This window comes from Cetorhinus maximus, chromosome 2 (genome assembly GCF_964194155.1).
Source record: "Cetorhinus maximus chromosome 2, sCetMax3.hap1.1, whole genome shotgun sequence".
Classification (NCBI taxonomy): domain Eukaryota; kingdom Metazoa; phylum Chordata; class Chondrichthyes; order Lamniformes; family Cetorhinidae; genus Cetorhinus; species Cetorhinus maximus.
Window position 1 is genome coordinate 212677492 of NC_135880.1, and position 20939 is coordinate 212698430.

A 20939-nucleotide genomic window follows, 5' to 3' on the forward strand; every position below is an offset into this window, starting at 1 on the left:
TTAGCTTATGAATCAGTTACAATCATCTGATAGCTATATCACTTCAAGTGACCTTTCCACTACAAGTATAATTCAATCCACATATATACTTTATCATTAATGAGCGTTGAGGATGCAATTTCAGACTATCAGAACTGTTTGTCTTAAAATTATGGAATTGTGAAATGGAATCAAGTCATAGGATATGGCCTCATCCTTATTATTTTTCACATGGTAAGTGGTTTGCAGTCAAAAAGAGGTAGTGTAGAGAACTATCACCAGCCACGGTAAAAAGGGAAAAAAATAGGCTGGAACCACCAGAGATAGCTCATGCACCACCTAGTGGCCAGTTATTGAGTAACCATATAGAAGCCTGCTAACAGGTTGTTTCTAACAGGAATGGAACAGAAAAAATACAAAATAATTTAAAGGGGTAGTGGCAGCAAATATACAAAATTGGCCAGGAGACAGAAAATAGAGAGCATTAGTGAACAGTTATCAGACTGGAGGAAGGTACAGTGTTTGTCCCCCAGGGAGGCATCATGGGACCACTGCTCTTTTTGATCTATAGGGCATAATTTTGAAGTTTGCAGATGACACCAGGTGGTGTATGTGCTTATCCCTAGTGGTTCACCCTCTGATTTTTTTCCCACTTCCTGTGGCTAGGGACAGTTTTTCACACTGCCTCTTCCTGACAGGAAGCCCCTTAGCATGTGAAAAATAATCAGGATGAGGTCATATTCTATGACTGATTATCATTCTGGTACATCGCCTTTGCACCTTCACCAAGGCTTTGACATCCTTCCTAAGCATAGTGCCCATAAAATATGCACTAGCTGTGACATAATCAGTGATTTACAAAGGTTTACAATAACTTTCCTGCTTTTGTACTCTACACCTTTATCTATAAAGTATACTTCTAACAGCCTAATCAACCTGCCCTACCATCTTCAAAGATGTAACAGATCTCTCTGTTCCTGCACTCCCTTTAAAATTGGACCATTTCGTTGATTTTGCCTCCTCTATTTTCATTTCCAAAATGCATTACTTCTCTGCGTTAAATTTATCTGCCACATGTCTGCCCATTTCACCATTTTCTATATGTCCTGAAGTTTGCCACTTTCCTCCTCTTACATCTATTATGAACCTTTCATCTACTCAATTTTAACCCTGAATCACATTTCATCAATGCTCAAGGGATTAATGGGTTTGATGAATATACAGTTTAATGATCAAAATTTCTACCAGGATCATTTTTAAGACATAATCAAAATACCTGTTTTGGGAATATTTTCACAGAAATTGGTCTATTATCAGACCAGTGTTTTACCCATTTATGGACAATGTCAACTCAATTTAGATATACCTATTGTCTTTGATTCTGTTCGAGTAACAGAATTTACCTTGAGAAAAATCTTAAACTGAATATGCCAGTTAGGATCGGTAAGAGGTGCATGGTCACAGGGGGCAGACTTCGGCCTGAGTGAGGCAGAGACTGAGTGAGTATATTTGGGAATTTGGTGCATAGGGGGAAAGAGGTGCTTTAGGTAAGGTTTACTGCAAGAAGTAAAGTGTGCTGAGTGGGGAGTTCAGAGAAGACAGGGGAGGAGGTTTTTTTTTTTCTCTTCTACTCTTTTCAGCCTCCAGTATTTGATTTCCACTTTGGTGCAGCAGAAGGAGCAGGTAAACTAGTAACTGGCATCATTAGTTTTATGAGTATTGTAAATACTATATTGTTTTATCAGTATTGCAAAGTTTACTGGCAGTGACAAAATCTATTGGGAAGTGTAAGCTTTATTAATTATTAATTAATTAGCAATTAATTAATTAACACATGTTGGAGATGGCAGAGCAGGTGATAGGTTGTAGGAGCTTCTGGATACTGGTGTGATCCAGGGCAAACACATCTGCAGTAGGTGTTCGCGGCTGCAGGAACGTCGGCTCCAAGTTTTTGAGCTGGAGGTGGAGCTGCAGGCACTGTGGCATATCAGGAAAGGGGAAAGTAACCTGGACACTTTATTCCAGGAGGCAGTCACACCCCTTAGGATGGAGTCTTCTGACTTGGTCATTGATCAGGGACAGGAGAGTGTGACTGCAAGTGAGGCATGTAAGGGGACCCAGAGGCCCTTGCAATTGTCTAACAGGTTTGAGGTTTTTTTCAGCTTGTTTGGATGAGAGTGGGGGCTTCAGAGTGGATGAGCTAACTGCATGGCACCTTAGTACAGGAAGCCATTCAAGCGGGGGGGGGAGTTACAAGGAATGTAGTGGTAGTAGGGGACAATATAGCCAGAGGGATTGACAACGTTCTCTGCAGCAAAGAGCTTGAGTCCTGACGGCTGTGTTGCCTGCTCAGTGCCAGGGTTTGGGACATCTGCTCGGGGCTGGAGAGAAACTTGTGGTGGGAGGGGGAGGATGCAGTCGTCATGGCCCATGTTGGTACCAATGACAGAAAGGACAAAGAAGGACATTCTGCATAGTCAGTATGAGGAGCTTGGTACCAATTAAGAAGCAGAACCTCAAAGGTCATAATCTCTGGATTATTACCTGAGCCAAGTGCAGATTGGCATAGGACAAATCAGATTAGGGCGATGAATGCGTGGCTCAAAGCCTGGTGTGGAGGAAGTGGGTTCCAATTCGTGAGGCACTGGCACTAATATTGGGGAAAGTGGGATCTGTATTGTTGGGACGGTCTACACCTGAAATGCACTGGGGCCAGTGTTCTTGCGAGCTGTATAACTAGGGAAGTAGAGAGGGTTTTAAACTAAGTAGCGGGGGCAAGGGTACAAATTTGGAAAGATGTGGTAAAGCAAAGAGTAGAGACAAGGCAAAAGAGAAAGGTATGATTACGGGAAATGATAAGCAGATCATGACAGGAAGGGATAGAGAGTACAAATCTAACAGTAACTCAACAGATGAGACTAGAGTCTGTAAAAAGGATAAAACTAAAGGCTTTGTATCTGAATGCATGAAGCATTTGAAACAAAACATGAACGTGAGAGTGCACATCGAAATAAATAAGTACGATTTGATAGCCATTACAGAGACTTGGCTGCAGGAGGATCTGGATTGGGACCTGAATATTAAAGGGTATAAGACACTTGGGAAGGACAGGAAGCGAGGAAAAGGTGGAGGGGCGGCCTTATTAGTTAGTGATGGTATTAGCACAATAGAGAGGGATGACCTAAGGAAACCAGGCTGTGGAAATGGTTTGGGTGGAGATGAGAAATGGTAAAGGCAAGAAGCCACTTGTGAGAGTCATGTACAGGCCCCCTAATAGTAACCACGTGGTAGAATAGATCACAAAAGGAAGTAAAGGGAGCTTGTCAGAAAGGCACAGCAATAATCATAGGAGAGATATTTAAAAAAGAAATGAGTTAACAAAGTGAGCATTGGACCTATAGAAAGTGAGTCTGGAGAATTGATAATAGAAAACAAGGAAATGGCAGATGAATTGAACAGGTATTTTGCATTAGTCTTCACGATAGAGGATACAAGTAATATCACAGAAGCAGTTATAAATCAGGAAATGGAAGGGAGGAACTCAGGAAAATTACAGTCACCAGAGAATTAGTACTGAGTAAATTGTTGGAGCTGCAAGCTGACAAGTGTCCAGGTCCTGAGGGACTTCATCCTAGGGTCTTAAAAGAAGTGGCTAGCGGGATAGTTGATGCATTGGTTTTAATTTTCCAAAACCCCTGAGACTCGGGAAAGGTTCCATTAGATTGGAAGATAGCAAATATAACTCCATTATTCAGAAAGGGAGGGAGACAGAAAGCTGGAAACTACAGGCCAGTTAGCTTAACATCTGACATAGGGAAAATGTTAGCAGCTATTATTAAAGAAGCATTATCAGGGCACTTGGATCAAGGTAATCAGGAAGAGCCAACATGGTTTTGTGAAAGGGAAATCATGTTTAACCAACTTATTGGAGTTATTTGCGGAAGTAACATGTGCTGTGGATAAAGGTGGGTGTACTGTACTTAGATCTCCAGAAGGGATTTGATAATGTGCCACATCAAAGGTTATTGCAGAAAATAAAAGCTCATGGTATAGGGCGTAACATATTGACATGGATAGAAGATTGGCTGGCTAACAGAAAGACGAAATTAGGCATAAGTGGGTCTTTTTCAGGTTGGCAATATGTAATGCATGGTGTGCCACAGGGATCAGTGCTGGGATCTCATCTGTTTACAAGTTATATAAATGACTTGGATGAAGGGATGGATGGTTGCCAAATTTGCTCGTGACACGAAGATAAGTAGGAAAGTAATTTGCGAAGAGGACATAAGGGGGCTACAAAAAGATATAGATAGGTTAAGTGAGTGGGCAAAGATCTGGCAAATGGAGTATAATGTGGGAAAATGTGAAATTTTTCATTTTTGCAGGAAGAATAAATGAGAGGCATATTATCTAAATGATAAGAGATTGCAGAGCTCTGAGATGCAGAGGGATCTGGGTGTCTGTGCATGAATCGCAAAAGGCTAGTATGCAGCTACAGCAAGTAATTAGGAAAGCTAATAGAATGTTATCATTTATTGTGAGGGGAATTGAATACATAAGTAGGGAGGCTATGCTTCAGTTGTGCAGAGCACTAGTGAGACCACATCTGGAGTACTGTGTACAGTATTGGTCACCTTATTTAAAGAAGGATGTAAATGTGTTGGGAAGCAGTTCAGAGAAGGTTTACCAGACTAATACCTGGAATGGGTGGATTGTCTTATGAGGAAAGGTTGGACAGGCTAGGCTTGTTTCCGCTGGAGTTTAGGAGAGTAAGAGGCAACCAGATTGAAACCTGAGATGCCTTGACAGGGTGGATGTGGAGAGGACGTTTCCTCTTGTCAGAGAATCTAGAACTAGGGGGTCACTGTTTAAAAATAAGGGGTCACCCATTTAAAATGGAGATGAGGCAATTTTTTTTATTTCAGAGGGTCGTGAGTCTTTGGAACTCTTCCTGAAAAGGTGGTGAAAGCAGAGTCTTTGAATATTTTTAAGGAAGAGGTGAATAGATTCTTGGTGTGCAAGGGGGTGATAGCTTATCAGGGATAGGCGATTTGAGGTTACTATCAGATCAGACATGATCTTATTAAATTGTGGAGCAGGGTTGAGGGGCCGAATAGCCTACTCTTGCTCCTTGTTCGTAAGTTGTTTTTAGTTGGTGGTTTTCTGGGAGAGACACTCGTAGTACTGATTCCTGGCCAGTGACACAGAAGTTCCCAGTGCCATCTCTACTGGCTCAATTAAATTTGGCATGATCCATGCCAATGTGGGAATGGGAAAGGGGTAACAGAAAACCAGTAGTGGATTTGATGCAGGCTGTTACTGGTTCAAATTCCTGTCTTTAGTAGTTGCTTTGCAAAACCTGCATAGTGATGACAAATTCATTAATAGCATATTCCCTCACACATTACTACTGAGTAACATCTTCTAATTGGAAGGTGGAAAAAATATAACTTTCTGTGGGCAGAATTGCTTCCCTGTGAATTCTCATGTCTTATTGGCCCAGATTTTGCAGTGAAGCAGCAATGCTTGCAGCAGAGCTAGAAGAAAGCTGCCCACAAAAATCTAACAATCTCTATCGCACAGATTTCACCTCCCGATGTTCATTTTATTCTGGCACCAGATATCAGGGTTTCTGGCATCCGGCAACGCTGATACTTTCAAGCAGGCTAAGCAGCTAATCACACTGAAGAATTCTCACAGCCAGAAAACCAGGAAGTTAAAAAGCTCCGATTATTTCACTGTCCATAAAATTATTAAAAAGTGAAAGATAAAGATTAGGACTAACACATATGATTAAGGTTGAAGTTAAAATATCATAAACAAACTTTAAAAATAATATTTTTATCATAATGGAATATAAAATTAGTTTTTCAGTGCCTGAGAAGGTTTCTAAGCGGTGATTATGAACTTAGTACGCTATTAAAAACCGAGTTTCACATCATTCAACAAGGGTTTTATCGTGAGACTAAAAGTGGAAGTTCCTGTCAAATTAGGTGATTTCACAAGATTTCTATTTGCAGGGACTTCAAAAGCACACTTTTCAGAGGAGCAGAGAGTCACTGACAGCAACTTGTGGATTTCTGCATTTATCTGTGCAAGTGAGAATTCTGGAAGTTGCGGTCAGTTTCATAGTTGTAATGACAGCAAATGCCTATAATTTTGCAGAATGCTGACAGTTTCACTGTCATTACAACTGCAAAATTTGGGCTAATGTTTTCAGAGGTACTGAAGTACTGGAGTTCTGTTTTCCTTGATAGTACAGGACTTTTATACTAGAGTAGTACAGGTGATGGAAGATGTGCAGGTTGCACTTCATAATAGAATGACAGTATCGACAGAATGACAGGTGAACTGACAGTATTGGCAGCCCATGGACATCTATGGATGTGCCATCAGATTGACCTTGCTTGTCCATTGCATTTTCATTGATATAACAACTAGGTCCTTATATTGCAGAAGAATCCAGCATGACCAAAATCTATCTTTAAAAATAAAGGGAACAAAGTAACACATGGAGGTCACTCTTTCCAGAAGGAAATAATTAGGCCAAATAAAAGCATCTTTTGGTCTGTCTGCTCTGCAGCACTTGAAAAATAGTAATAGTCTCAGACAGTACATGTAGAAAAACTAGGTGAACATAATAGTTGCTTCTATAAATAATATATCAGGTACACATTTGGAGTTGAATGCATAAGTAGATGTTAAACAAGCTTACTGTTATCCATGTGCTAAATATGACAGAGCACGCTGTTTATAATTTGTATTAATATTCAGCTGCCTTTGCACAAAATGCATTGCATTTTTAAATATTGGGGTAGCATGTTTGGTCAACATGAAGATTAAAATAATTACATACCATATGACTCTGTGGTATCTTCAGTCAAATTTTGAGGATTGCTTTTATCAGCTGAAAGATAAGAAAATCAGGTTAAGGACATGTCAGAGCAATAAGATGTCACAGCAATTATTTCTAACTAAAATATTTTCACTTACAGGTTGATGAGTCTTCTGTAATCTGGAAGGTGCTTTGCCCTGTCTCTGTTGTAGGTATATCTGTGCTGGATGTTAAGTTTATACTGGATTCTGTTTCACTTTCTGTTGGTGGAGAAAAAGTCAGGTATTAGAAATTAATTAAAGGATGTTGCATTCTTTTAACAAATATTAATCTTATTTTGTATAAACTTATATTATCTATTGGCTTGGCTTACTTAGTAGTACTCTTGCCTCTGCATCTGAAAGCTATAGGTTGAAGCTCATAATCTAGCCTAACAATCCTGTGCAGGAATCAAGGGAGTGCTTCATTGTTAGAGGTGCTAATCTTGAATGAAATATGAAACTGAGGTACTGCCTCTTAGTTCAGATGGGTGCTAAGTGTCCCATAGCAGTGTTTGAAAATTGGCAGAAAATTCAAGCAAAAAACCTTCCTTTCTTTAATCAGCAATTTCATCTAGTCAATATTCCTCTCTTAATCTAAACAGCCAGGAAACCTAGATGAAGTGGAAATTTATCTCATTGTCTTTTTGTGGCGTTTTGCAGGTGCTGAATAACTGCTTTGTTTGTCAATGTGGCAGTGTTACTATAATCAAACAGAATGGGATGAAACAAATGTAACTTTTAAAATTAATTTTTTGGTACAATTCTTTTTATTTAATTTCATTAGGTTTTGAGCTGAATATTCACTTCAGACCATAAATCAGTTGGTATAATTTATACTGGACTGCAGTGTTTAAAGAAGGCGGCTCACCAGCACCTTCTCAAGGGTAATTAGAGATTGGCAATACATGCTGTCCTTGCCAGTGATGCTCATATTCCATGAACAAATAAAAAAACCCATTTGATAATATTAACACCGTAGTTGACCTGCTTTACCGAACAGTAAAATTATCTTGGAAGGTCTTGTGGTGTAGTGGGTAGCATCCCTGTCTCTGAGCCAGAAGCTGTGGGTTCAAGTACCACTCCAGGACTTGATGGCCAAGGAATGTGCATTTGAAACATGGCCACAAAGCTTGAGTATCAACTTGTAAATCCTTCCAATATATAGCAGGAGGTAAGAGTGAGAGAGATTCCTGGTCAGCCATGTGATGGAAAGAAATTGGAGCCCCTACCATCACTATCCATAGCTCCAGGCTACAACATGCATGTAAAGCACAGCAACTCAGACCCCTTGGAGGGCTGGTTGGCTCAGTTGGCTGGAGAGCCACTGTGGATCAGGTTGGTGCCATTTCAGCTGGGGTGGGTTTGGGACCTGCCTCCTTGCCCTTTACCTGTGGTGGAGGTTGTGGCATTGTGGGTTGGACCTGCTTTTAGGCAGAGAACTCAAGAAGAAGAAGATTATCTTTGCAGAACATGTAGACCGGAACAAATGTAGTAATGTATAGTAATGATATATTTTTGGTAGAAATCTTTATATTTAATTACATTAGATGTAAAACATGTTTTGGGCTGGACACTCACTTCAAACCATAAGTCAATTGGTATAATTTGTAACAAATTCAGAAAGAGGAAGGTCACCAAAAATTGAAAGGCATTTCTAATGATTTTAGAAGCCGTATTGGAATCAGACAGTTTCTGACAATATGGGAACAGGGGTGAGCCATTTAGCCCCTCCAGCTGGCCCACCATTCAATGAGATCAAGCCTGATCAGTGACCTCACTCCATTTACAGGTGACATTACAGGTTTGGATCTGAGGCTAAATGGGTTAACCTTGTTTTCAGTGTGGAAAGAATAAATTGGTGACATTTTTCTAGAAATGATGCATTTGCAGCAACTCACCAAGACTTCTTCGACAGCACTTTCCAAACCCATGGCCTCTACACCTGGGAAGAACAAGGCCCCCAAGGCACATAGGAACACCACCATCTATAAATTCCTCTCCAACTCACAAACCAAACAATCCCGGCTTGGTTATATATTGCCATTCCTTCATCAACGCTGGATCAAAATGTCAGAACTCCTAACCTGAAAGTGCTGTACCTGCACTACAAGAACTGCAGTGGTTCAAGAAGGTGGCTCTTTGCCACCTTCTCAAGGGCATTTAGGGATGAACAATAAATGCTGGCTTTGCCAGCGATGCCTACATTTTATTAATGAATAAAAACATTCGTTTAGGGAAATCTGAAAAATTTGCTCCGTGCACAATTACTTAACCGCTAAACTTAATCACAAGTAATTACCATTCATAAGCAGCGTAGAATCTTCTCTTGATGTGACGAAATCATCTGTTAAATTAGAAGGAAAATGAATACTTTTACACACTTTTTTCAATAAATTTCTATTTCTATTTAAATTTTGTAATACCAACCTACAAGTTAGACGCATTGGCCAGAGTTTTACGCTTCCCTGCTCCATTGGCTTCTGAGGCATGGGGAGCGTGAAATTGCATGGATGGGATTCCTCTGGGATCTCGCTCACCCCAACCTGGTTGCGATTATAAGCTGGGAAGCCCAATCTTGCCCCAATTAAGGCCCTTAAGTGACCACTTAATGGCCACTTAAGGGCCTTTTCCCACCCTGCCTCAATTTTTAGGTTGGTGGGCGAATGATAGATCGGGGTGGGAAACCCAAAATTGAACTTAGTTCCATCTCGGGTGGGAACGGTGGGGGTCGCCGCCATCAGAAGCCCCCTTCACTGGGGGCACCCTCCTGTTATGGCACGGTGACCTCAGGACCTCCCTCCCCACCCCCTCCCCCGACCTATGCCTGAGACCCTGATCACCCCCTCGCAAACCCCCATGCCTTCCCTACCCCCTCGACCCCTGCCACTGACCTCTCCTCTGGTTCCAGGTAACTAGCTGCAGTGCCTCATCCAGCCACTGCAGCATTGTTCCTGGAATGACTGGAGAGCTGCCAGCCAATCTGATTGGCTGACAGCTCTCCAAGGCTAGACTTCTGATGATGGGTGGAAGTCCTGCCTTCTGTCAATCAACACTCATTAGAGTGTGAAATCGCATCAGGGCTGCTGGAGTTGGTGGGGATGTATTCTCTGCCAACTCTTTGGATGGCGGGGGTCCTGAAAATTCTGACCGTTGAGTGCATTACTGTATGTTTCCTTTTGTGAGCATTTTCCAAAACTATATATATATCTGATTTATTCACGTGTGTCTCCATTTTGGAGTACATTATTGTTGTTATTCTGGTTTCTGAGTATTATTCTGTCATCAACTAATTGGTTTCAATAAATTTGACTTGTTCAAGTACATAAATATTATCAGCCCTAGTGTGACAAGAGTAAATCTTTAGAGTGGACCAAGTTTGATTTTGTGAATTGTATTCAACACCTAAGGTCTGAATTCTTGATGTTGCATATGCTCACAACACATAAAATAATTTATTTATTTATATACACAGGTACATTGCTTATAACTGGTGTCAACAGATTTGTTCATTATTTTCAGTGTACAGTAAAACGAAAAAGCTAAGTAACTAACATACTTTAAAAAACAGAAACCTCCATGTAGCAACTGCCTCTCCTAATTGTTAGTAGTCACAATCAGAATCTCATCTCCGGGTTATCACAATATAATGAGGCACAAATAACTGATACTGGTTGGAAACTTGATTTTTCCTGAAATCAGCAGAGCTTTTTAAATTGGTAAATACAAAGCAAGTATTTATTTAGTTGCCCAAAATAGTCCAGTGTGCTAAATACACAAAATTACAAATATCATTCATCTCCTTGGGCCTATGACAGTGTTTATGCTCTACATCAGCCTCCTCTCACCTTACTTCGTCTCATTCCATCAGCATATCCTTCTGTTTCTTTCTCCTTTATATATTTATCTAGCTCCTCTTAAATTCATCGTCATGTGGTAGAACATTCCAGATTCTTATCACTCTTTGCATAATTAGGTTTCCGTTAAATTTCTTATTCAATGCATTGATGAATAACTTTTATTTGATTTGGATTCTTCCGTGTTATAAGTGGGGTATTTTTAGTCGCCTCTTATGCTAATAGTGAATGGCTAGTGCCATAGATATGTTCAGTTATTTTTTAAACAAGGAAAACACTCACAGTTGGTTTTAGGAGTATCTTGGGTGCTATTCTCCACCTTGTCTGCTTCAGGTTGCTCTGTGTCAGCTGTTGATTCTGGGATGAAAGTTGTGGTAATGTCTGATCGTAGAAAAATGGATTAAAAGATGATGAAAACTGAATAAGCATAAAGCAGCATCATTCATAGTTTATTTAAAAAGGTGCAGCAGTTGCTTGCTAGCACGGTGATTGCTGAACTAGTATATTGTCATGCCAAAGTAGTCTGGCTCTTGATTCCTGCAATTCTACAATCTGATTTTGGAGGAAAAGCCAAGTGAGAAGAAGGCAGTTCCCAAGGAGGATAGTGATCAGAAAGAAAATTTACCAACAGGTCCATCTGTTTCACCCTGGAACACCGCCCTATGGCATATCAAAAACATCAGTGGCTGAGACCTTTTACAAATTGTCTGTCACTCTCTATTGTGAAATGATAGGACATCAAGGTTTGGGGTAATGAAAGACTTTAAATGGGCTAAAATTATTTTTTAAAGAGAAAAAGTTGATATAAATCTTGGCGATTATGGATTAGCAATTAATGAGCAGAATATGGGTAGTTCCTTTCTGTTGCTACTGTGATGATGTTGATTAACTCTATTTAACCACTAGGTGGAGCATCTTGGGAGAAGGGATGGTTTCAGCTCTGGAAAATACAGTACATGTAGTTGTGGGCTGAGAACAAAATCTCATGGCCAGTGGGAGTAAGATTTCTTGTTTTGCCTGCGTCATCCTTGCAGACAGTAATCAGTCCAGAGTAGGACAAATGCTAGAGAAATGAGTGCACAGGTCATGTTAACTGTGTACCCACACATATGGACAGGGCTATTTGCAATTCAGCCACATTGACATAAGGGAAAAAAATGTTTTTAAAAAAAAGTTATTTTAATGATTCGCTTGATCCAACGGAATTGTCTACACTGGAGCATATGTTGTGAATATATGAAGGCTGAAGAGCCAATGATATGTCATGGTATTTGAAAAATATATTTAGTTCACAAGTAAAAGAGGTGATGCTTTCAACCACCTGCAACATTTCTAGGCATGTGCAAATGTCTGAGACAAGAGGTGACAATATGAAATTACATATTGAAACAGATTGAATCTGACCTCCCATTGCTTTTATTGAACATCAAATGGTATTGAATTTCTCTTTCCTCAGTCATTAGGTGGAATACCTGAGGCAAATGTCGCAACTCAGAAAATACAGTGGTTAAAAGCAACTGTCCGTACAATCTTGTGAGCGCTAAAAATCAGAATAGAGTTTGCCATTCTCTGAACTAAAAAGAGGTTGATCATCAGGTTGTTGCCATGGTGGAACCTTTTTTCAAAAATTAGGTAAAATATTGTTTTATGCACTAGTTCTGACATTGATTTTGGTAGCAATAGATTAAATTGTCTTGACAAATAACAGGATTTCAGATTCCTAGTTACTGAACCTCTATTTCCTATTGGTGTGGTATGGAGAAAAGCATCAGTATACATTCACCATCAGTCATTTCTAATGAGATAATGAATTACCATCTGTCACTTGTAAAATCAATAGCAAAAGAAAAATACTTGTATGGACATTTAAAAAAAAAAAATCCCTTCTGTCTCTTTTTGTTTTCTTTGTTGTGAATTTTATGCTCAAAGCGGTGTTAGGCCAGAACTATCCCCCTGTTGGGGGGGTTGTGTGGGGGCAGGCGGGGGCAGGCGCGAACCCAATCAGTGCCCCCGATCAGGTCCGTGCCGCCATTTTATGTGTTGGCCCGCCCATCGTGATGTGCGCCCAGAAGCGCTAAGCACTTCCTGTGCAGGCGGAGGGGGATTCCCTGAGTGGTTCCCTGCGTTCTTTCATGCATTTGCACGAAAGAGCACAGAGATCTCCCTGAGGTATGGAAATTTGAATAAAAGTGGGAAAAAACTTAAGGACATGTCCCCTCATGTGAAACTGTCACATGAGCTGGGGCAAATCCACTATTTATTTCAAGAATTTTTATTTAAATAATAAACCATTCATGAAACCTCATCCCGCCCGTGGATGTGGTTTAATAAAAAATGCGAAGACTGCCTGGGCTCTTCACCTGCCCTCCAACCTTAAGGTTGGACGGGCAGCTTAGTTAATTACTTTAATTAGTTTTTAACAGGCCTTAATAGGCCTTTGACAGTTCGGCGGGTGCACAGCCGACTCGGTTGCGCGTGCGCCGGACTGAATATCTGAATGACGTGCGGTGACATCGGGACGCCTGCCCGATGTCACCATGCATCATTTTATGTGTTGGCGAGCGGGCCCCACCGCCGACGGGAAAATGCTGCCCTTATAATTGAGAAGTGGGACATTTTCCACTTTTTTATCCTGCATCAGCTTCAAGCATTTTGAAGTCAGGCAGAGATGTTAGATGGAAGTAAATATTTTTGAGCAAGGTTGGCAGTTAGTGCCAATTAAGGGGTAGATTGTGCTATTGGCACAATATCCAGTTGGAACAAAGGTGAATTAATGCAAACACATTTTGCTTTTACAAAACTGTAAACTCACAGTTGGCTGTAGGAATATTTTCTGTGTTGTTTCCCTGAGTGACTGATTCAAATGATTCACTGTTGCTTGCTGATTCTGGCATGGAGGTTGTGCTTGTTTCTGATCACAAAAACAAAATAGGTGGTTAAGAAATTAATGTTTAGTTGCCCATCACTAAAATTAGTTATAAACAGAGAATAAAGTCTGCAGAAAAAAAATGCACCAACATAATATCCCATTCCTTTAACTGGTCAAAAAACAACAGTTCAACTGCTGGAATTACAGAATACACTGCAAAGGGAATCAATCAACAAAGCAAGTGCATGTGATGTGATTGCACTTTTAAAGTTCAAGCAGAAAATATATTTTACTTAGATTTGACTTAAGTTTATTTTAAATCTGCAAATGATTCCTGCCAGGGCCAAATTGTTCACTTTGAGCCGAATAAAAAAATAGTACATTGTTACTAGTTTAAATCCATCGTCTATCTCTTAAGTATGGTTATCTCAAACTGCTCCTCCATAGTGACAAATCTATAATCATAATTATTTCACCGTGTTTGATAGCTCAAAATTATTTCTTAAGACACAACCAAAGTTTGGGAAGACATGGGCCTAGCTATTCTGCTGCCCCTTTGAAGCAGAAGGTTTGAGCTGTGACCTGCCAATGGGATAAGAGCATTTAAATATTCAGGATAGGTGCCCTCACTGTTGAAGGACAGCAGAAGTCTCTATCTTCCAGGGAGTGGAGGAACATCACACAAACAATCACTTGGGATTGATTACTTTGTATTTTTTCATTCAAGGAACCTTTGTAAAACCCACAACAGGACCCTATATCTGTTCTCTTATAAGTTCTGGTAGTCTAGCGGTTAAGATATTGGACTAGCAAGCCACAGGTTGGGAGTTCAGATTGCACCTTGGCAAGTTATGAAACTGAATTCAGTGCCCTTTGGGCAGGTTCCAGGAAAAATGACCATGGAATATAAAAGCCCAATGGTTTGCTAAAGTCCTTCAAAAAAGAGAAACTACCATCCCTAACTGGGCTGACAATGTGACTTTAGTCCTACACTACATTGTCATTTTCTTCTTCCCTTCCATGCCTAGTGAGGTAACATATTTCTTCTGTTGCTTTAAATATAGCTTTGGGTCATTTCATAACAAAGGCCCCTGTTATGCGGACAGGCCATTAGCCTGACTCAAAATATATAACCAAGAAAACTAGCTAGATCTGATGTAGGGTGGGGAGGGGCATTGCCACTACAGCTTCATTTTGTGTCAGCACATTGCTGGATGTCAATCCAGTATTCAGAAATTGAACCCCTCATTTCCATTCACTGTGCTTTCTGGAATGGTCCTCAAATCCATAATGTGCTGACTTGGAAGCAGGAATGCTACCAATGAGCCAAGTCTCTCAACCTTACACTCTGTGGTGCATTCAATCCCCTAAGAGTGACTAGGGATAGACAATAAATGCTGCCTTGCTAGTGCTGCCCATATCACAGCAACAAATTGGAAAAAAAAGGTCTAACAGGGCAAACTTGGTGGAGTTACTAGGATAGTCTGGGAACATCCCACAAAACCCATGATTTCATGGGGTAGGTTTAAGGAATGCCTTCATGCCCTGGAATGCAAATTGAATGGAGAAATCTGGAGAATCCAGGCTTTGCCGCAGATTGTTCCTGAGTTTACCCTGTTGTCAGAATTTCTGCTCTAAGATCTATAATTGTGCTTTTGGTTATTCACGCAAGAGTATAACTATAGATCTTAGAGCAGGAAGAGACAATTTGCCTAACTGTTCTCTGAAAGAGCTTATTTAGTTCAATTCCTTTCCTCATTCTGTTTCCAATTTTGACTTTTCAAAATGGCTATCCAAATTATTTAAAAAAAATATTATGGATTCTGCTTCATAACTGGTAGGGCATTCTATGTCTTAAAAACACTGAATTAAACATTCTCCTATCTTCTCTTTTTGTTGTCCTTCTCACAGTCTTAAATTTATACTTTCTACTCATTAACTCACAGTGGAAATAGTTTTTTCCTATTTACCTTACCAAAAGCCCCTTCCCTGTCCCTCTCCACATCCACCTCCCTATCCACCTTTTGGATCTCTACCCTTATCTCCCCCCTTCTCGCTCTTTCCCCCTTTCTTCCCTCTGTGTCCTTCACTGACTCCCCTCCTGTCTCCATCTCCATTCCCCCCCCCCACCTTATATTGCCTCCTCAATCTCCTTTCTTCTACCCCTCCCACCACCGTCTGGATCCAGTTATCCTCAGCTTGTCCTGAAATGCACTTGGTCTTAACCATGAGATCCCATAAGATCATCTAGTATTTGAAAAAAAAAGTCATATTTTCTTCCTCACCCTTCAGCGTGTGCATGAAGCGTTTTTTTTTAGTTTGTGTGGTTTTTGCAAGGATTACAACATAGGAGTGGATTGTCTCACTTGACGTTCCCCTGCATCACTCTTGCAGCCTTTGCCTCTGAGCAACTGAGCTCAGTGGGCTGGATGCAGTAGAGGGTTGCAGGCATATATCTTCAATCTGCACCCACATTACCACAGGTGGAGGAGGAGGTGTGCAAATGAGTCACATTGAAGGGTGGGGGATGGTGGGGAAAAAGTCATTGCACTGAAGTTTTTGTATATTCGTCAATCAATTTGAAACAAAAGCTCACCATTTGCGGTTTGAGTATATGATTCGTTTAGTCCAAGGGAATTGTCTGTTAAAAACAAAATAGTAATTAAATACAGGTTATAGAGATAAAATGTCCAATGATTTTTTAAAAAATTACATTTGGTAAATATTTAAGTAACAGGTGACAGAGTTGATGTTTTCATTAGTGTTGGTGTCTGACATTGGAAACAGTTTTCTTGAGTTTCACAATGGTTTTGCTAATTTCACCCATTACAGGTGTTGATGTATATGTAGCTGTGAGGGAAGATACGTCAACATGGCCTGAAAAAACAGAGTGAATCCGGTCCCTCACCAATTGCCTCACTTACTGTGCATCGACTGGTAAAAATCGCCTATTTTTATGTTTATGTACACATAAATCTATGCACAGTTAATATAATGATGATGAAGATTCTACTCACAGTTGTTATCAAATATGTAGGATACTTTAAGAACCCTGTTCATTAGACTTTCATGACGAACCAAACAGTCAACTCTGAATTCCTGGTCGTGTGCTTTGATTTTCAACATACTGATTGTTGTAAACTTTGCCCCTTTGTTTTCTGGAATATATTCTGTGTGTCCTATGTTAAAAAAAAATAGTTTTGTGAAATTACAGAACATTAAGAGGTTTCCATGTTAAGAAATTTAACCATTAAATACTACACATAGACACTATTTCTTTGCAGCACTTGTGCTGGACCTACAGCACCCCCTGCTGTAATGTTCTTTATATTTGTTCTTTATTTTATCATCGGGAAACTGTGGCTAACATTAGTTGGAAAATGAAAGTCACATACAGACATATAAATCAACAGAAGCTTTTATAGTGCATACATATGTTTCCAAGTAGTCAAAAATGAGCCTGCACAAAGATTATGGGCTCGAGCAACCTACCCATCATTTTAAATAAATAATTAACAGGCAATTAAGCTTGTCATCAAGGCAATTGACCCAAATATGATGCTGCCCACGCCATAATATGGTTGTGGGGCAAGGGGGTGAGATTCAGAGGCCATTTTTAAAATGGTAAAGGCATGAAGGAATGGGGTGTATTTCCTGGGGGGTTTCCTGTGTGCATCAGAGTGCCCCTTCCTCCCAAGATGTTACTCAACCCTTTGTTCCTCCTTGCCTGGCCTTGAGGGAGGCCTCGCCTACCTCCTTAGGCTCCCCAAACTCTTCCCGCTCTAAAAGCCCAGGACTATTTTAGTTCGGAATCCATTGATATTCACTGTGGGCCTACTTGCAGTCCCAGCAATGCCCATTACTGAGCTCTGGCGCTGCTGGAGCTGTCAGCCAATCAGATTGTTCAGGAGTTCTTGTGAGCAGGACTTCCTCCCACTGAGGGGCAGAATTCTAACCCTCACCTGCAGGTTATTATTGGCCGTCAGTCAGTGCAGCCCTGACTCTTCTTCTGGGACGGTGGAGGCTGGGGGGCTGGTGGTGAGCAATAGGCTTCCCCCGTCCCTTGTAGAATTCAGCCCTATATAATTGAAACTATTTAAATACATATTTATTCTAATTATCCTGTCAAGTGAGGTGGAGATACCATCCTGGACTCAGTGACCACGCTCTTTCCTCTGAGACAGAAGATTGTAGATACAACTATCAGGAATTATTGAGCAATCTAGAATCCTTTGGATAAGAAAAGACTAAGAGGAAACGTGGTAGAAATCTTTAAAATCGTGATGGGGTGATTGTGAAAAAGCTGCTTCCACTTGTGGGTGAATATCCTTACAGATGCTGATTGAGTAGCATATTGTAACATTTTGTTTTGATTTTATTTCAGATTTCCTGCATTTGCATTTTTAAAAAAATGACTTAGTTCATGTAATTTGGATAACTGCCTAAAATGTGTATTATGGGTAAGACACAGAACATACAACTGTGATGAAGTCTGCCACCACATCGTTTCATTGCTGATGGGAGAGCGACGTGTGCAAGCATGATGGGATTGAAAAAAAGCGAGAGCATGGAAAGAAAAATAAATATATAATAAATGGGATTCAAATGCCTGACTCTATTTAAGAAGTTTCTTACCATGTAACTCCAATCTGTTATTTAAGAGCCAGGTTATTTGGGGCTTTGGCTTGCTTCCAGTGGTGATACATCTGATCACCTTTTCTTCTCTTCCCTTCAGCAAATGTTTGGTGATGTTCAGGACAGGAGGAGATGGTGGTGCTAGGGAGATAAGAAAAGGTTCACAATTGCTTTGAAATGCTTCCATGCAAACTAAATGTCATATAAAATGAAAAAAAAATCTGAAAACTAATTAGTGTTTTCCTCAACACTGGCTTTTACTTCTTTCAATCAAATGATTAATAATGTTACCGCGTTCTTATCCTTCCAATATACATACCTAAAACAGTGAGGTACACTTGTTTGGTCACTGGTTGGTGGCCATAATATGTACAGGTGTACATGCCGTCATCTTGCACTGTAGTATTGAGCAGAGTGATAATTAATTTTGTGCCTGAGTAATGCACTAATTTGTATCTTCTGTCCCTTAGCCCTGTTGGAAAAAATAATTTCTTCATAACCTTTGTTATTAACATCCAAACAATCATACATATATCTGAGAATAAGAACGACTTGTCTCCATTGAAAGATGAAATTTGAACATTAGAAAGTGGGAGAAATTTATTTGTAAAGAAGATTTTGTTATTTTTGAATGTTGTTTGTTCATCTTCTCCTTTGAGGGCATCAATAGAAGTGAAAATGACGTTTAAAAACAGTGGCTGATTTATGTGAAGATACAGATTAAGAATATAGCGATAATCTATTTTTCTACAAGTGTAGCTATATTGTGTGCTGCAAAACACCCTCATAAGTCTATTCATACTTCAAGATCAGTTATTTAACTAATTGCAGCATGCTATGTTTTAACAATAACTACTAGTAAACTTATGACTGGTGCCAGGTTAGGTTTGCCTACAAAATCATGAGAAGCAGCAACAGGAAGATATATTGTACATTAGTGGCCTTCCAAATGAACTGTGTTTACACTATTACAATCATTGTTGAAATAAAAATTGGTCCTGTGGATGCTGGAAATCTGAAAAAGAAAACAGAAATACCGGAAACACTCAGCAGCTCAGTCAAAATCAGTGGAGTGAAAAGACACCTCAGATATAGACCCTTCTTCAGAATGATGAAGGGTCCACATCTGAAACATAAACTTGTCTGCTCCCTTCAAAGGTGTTGGATAACCTGTTGAAAGTTTCTAACATTTTCTGTTTTTGTTACAATCATTATAGACAAGGGTTTAGAATGTCTGTACTTCAAACATTATCAACAATGTTTCATAACAATGTCACTCAAATAGAAATAGTATCATCAAGTACGATATATATTTCTGTAATGGTGCTTTCAAGAAAAAAACTTTTATAATAGATTGAACACTGTGTCACATTAGTGAGTAACTTCTAAAAAGTCTAAAAAGACTGAATTAGTGGAGCATTTTTTTGTGGGGTAGCAATGTGAATTCAAGTACCCACTTTATTTCATTGGATCACAATAGACACAGATGGAGGAAAGAGAAATTCAGAAAATAAGAGAACCATGTTAGTCTCAGAGACCTCTGTTCGAACTGGTGTTGATTTGTAAAATAACCAATTTTAATGTATGTAACTTCTAAGAATAAATATAACTTGATTTCCGGCTTATATTTATGTTGCGTGCTAAATATAAATTTCACGGCAAACATTATCTTGCTATTAGTATGTAATACATAGGAATTGTAGAGGAGGAGATACTAATAACAAATGGAGGAGACATGGTGAATATGGCGTAAAAGATAAAGCAGATAATAATTTAACTGTATCTAGCTAGAGTAAGCTAAATTGTGTCAGACCACAATGAAGTCTGGACATTAGTTTCACAGGCTGTTAAACAGGAAAAGCTTAACCAAGCAGACACTGCATTCACTGTCTATATGCAAAGCGTGCAAACTAAAGTTCTGGTCGCAACGTCACAACAAAAATATCTAATGTAACACTTCCACATGGACCTTGACCTATCTCTCTGGCCAAGCTTTTGGTCTCCTGCCCTAATATGTCCTAGTATGTGGTTTGGTGTTAAATTGTATCAGATAATGCTCCAACCTTAAGATGCTTTGCGATGTTAAAGGTGTGATTTACATGCAGGTTTTTGTTGTAACCTGATCGATTAATTCAGCACAGACCAAGAATTGAACCTGGAAGTTTCTTGCTCTCTATATATTTCAGTTCCAAGGCTGTTTCTGTAAGGTAATTTCATGCCCTAATAATCTTCTGTGTTGAAACAAAACTCCAAACTGCTCCCTTCATTGTTTTGTTGCTGACTTTAATCTACTGATGTGGAAATCTTTTTTCCCCAATAACCTTCTTAAAACCCGTTATAATTTTTAACATTTCTATCTCCGCTCTAGTGAAAGGAACCCCAGTTTATCCAATTTTCCCTCATAAATAGAGAATCTTTGTAAATTGCTCTGGAACCAGTGGAACCAATGGTTTGATTGCAGTAATAGGTAAAATACTCAGAGGGATGATTAGAGATGCTACTACTGATCACCAAGACTGAGAAACAGTATCTTGGACACACAACATCTGAAAAATAAATTTTTATTGTACAAATTTGATGGAATTTATTGAAGGAGTGGATGAGGGCAAGCCAGTAGTCCACCTGAACTAACAGAAAACCTTTGAAAAGGCACCCCACAATAGGTTACAATGAAGAATCTTGTGGAATTTCTCCCCCCAAAGCTACTGGGTCTGTTGATACTTTCA

At 39.7% G+C, this 20939-nt stretch overlaps 1 protein-coding gene and 1 long non-coding RNA gene across 4 annotated transcripts in view; one reads left to right on the forward strand and one right to left on the reverse strand.

Annotated features, from left to right (window-relative positions):
* crtam (cytotoxic and regulatory T cell molecule) overlaps positions 1-20939 on the reverse strand; it is a 44228-nt gene that overhangs the window by 10899 nt on the left and 12390 nt on the right. The window contains exons 3-11 of one of the 2 annotated variants that reach the window (XM_078532190.1): positions 18533-18685; positions 18214-18354; positions 16596-16757; positions 16175-16219; positions 13522-13620; positions 10992-11090; positions 9155-9199; positions 6973-7074; positions 6836-6886 (exon numbers count right to left, since the gene is read on the reverse strand). In XM_078532190.1, the coding sequence (XP_078388316.1) occupies positions 6836-6886; positions 6973-7074; positions 9155-9199; positions 10992-11090; positions 13522-13620; positions 16175-16219; positions 16596-16757; positions 18214-18354; positions 18533-18685 (897 nt within the window). Of the gene's footprint in view, positions 1-6835; positions 6887-6972; positions 7075-9154; positions 9200-10991; positions 11091-13521; positions 13621-16174; positions 16220-16595; positions 16758-18213; positions 18355-18532; positions 19084-20939 lie in introns of those variants that run through there. The other variant, XM_078532189.1, reaches the window with a different exon arrangement.
* LOC144669801 (uncharacterized) overlaps positions 5823-20939 on the forward strand; it is a 67496-nt gene continuing 52379 nt past the window's right edge. The window contains exons 1-4 of one of the 2 annotated variants that reach the window (XR_013573750.1): positions 5823-6098; positions 6975-7096; positions 12173-12341; positions 16411-16515. This is a non-coding gene — a long non-coding RNA (uncharacterized LOC144669801). The remainder of the gene's footprint in view (positions 6099-6974; positions 7097-12172; positions 12342-16410; positions 16516-20939) is intronic. The other variant, XR_013573749.1, reaches the window with a different exon arrangement.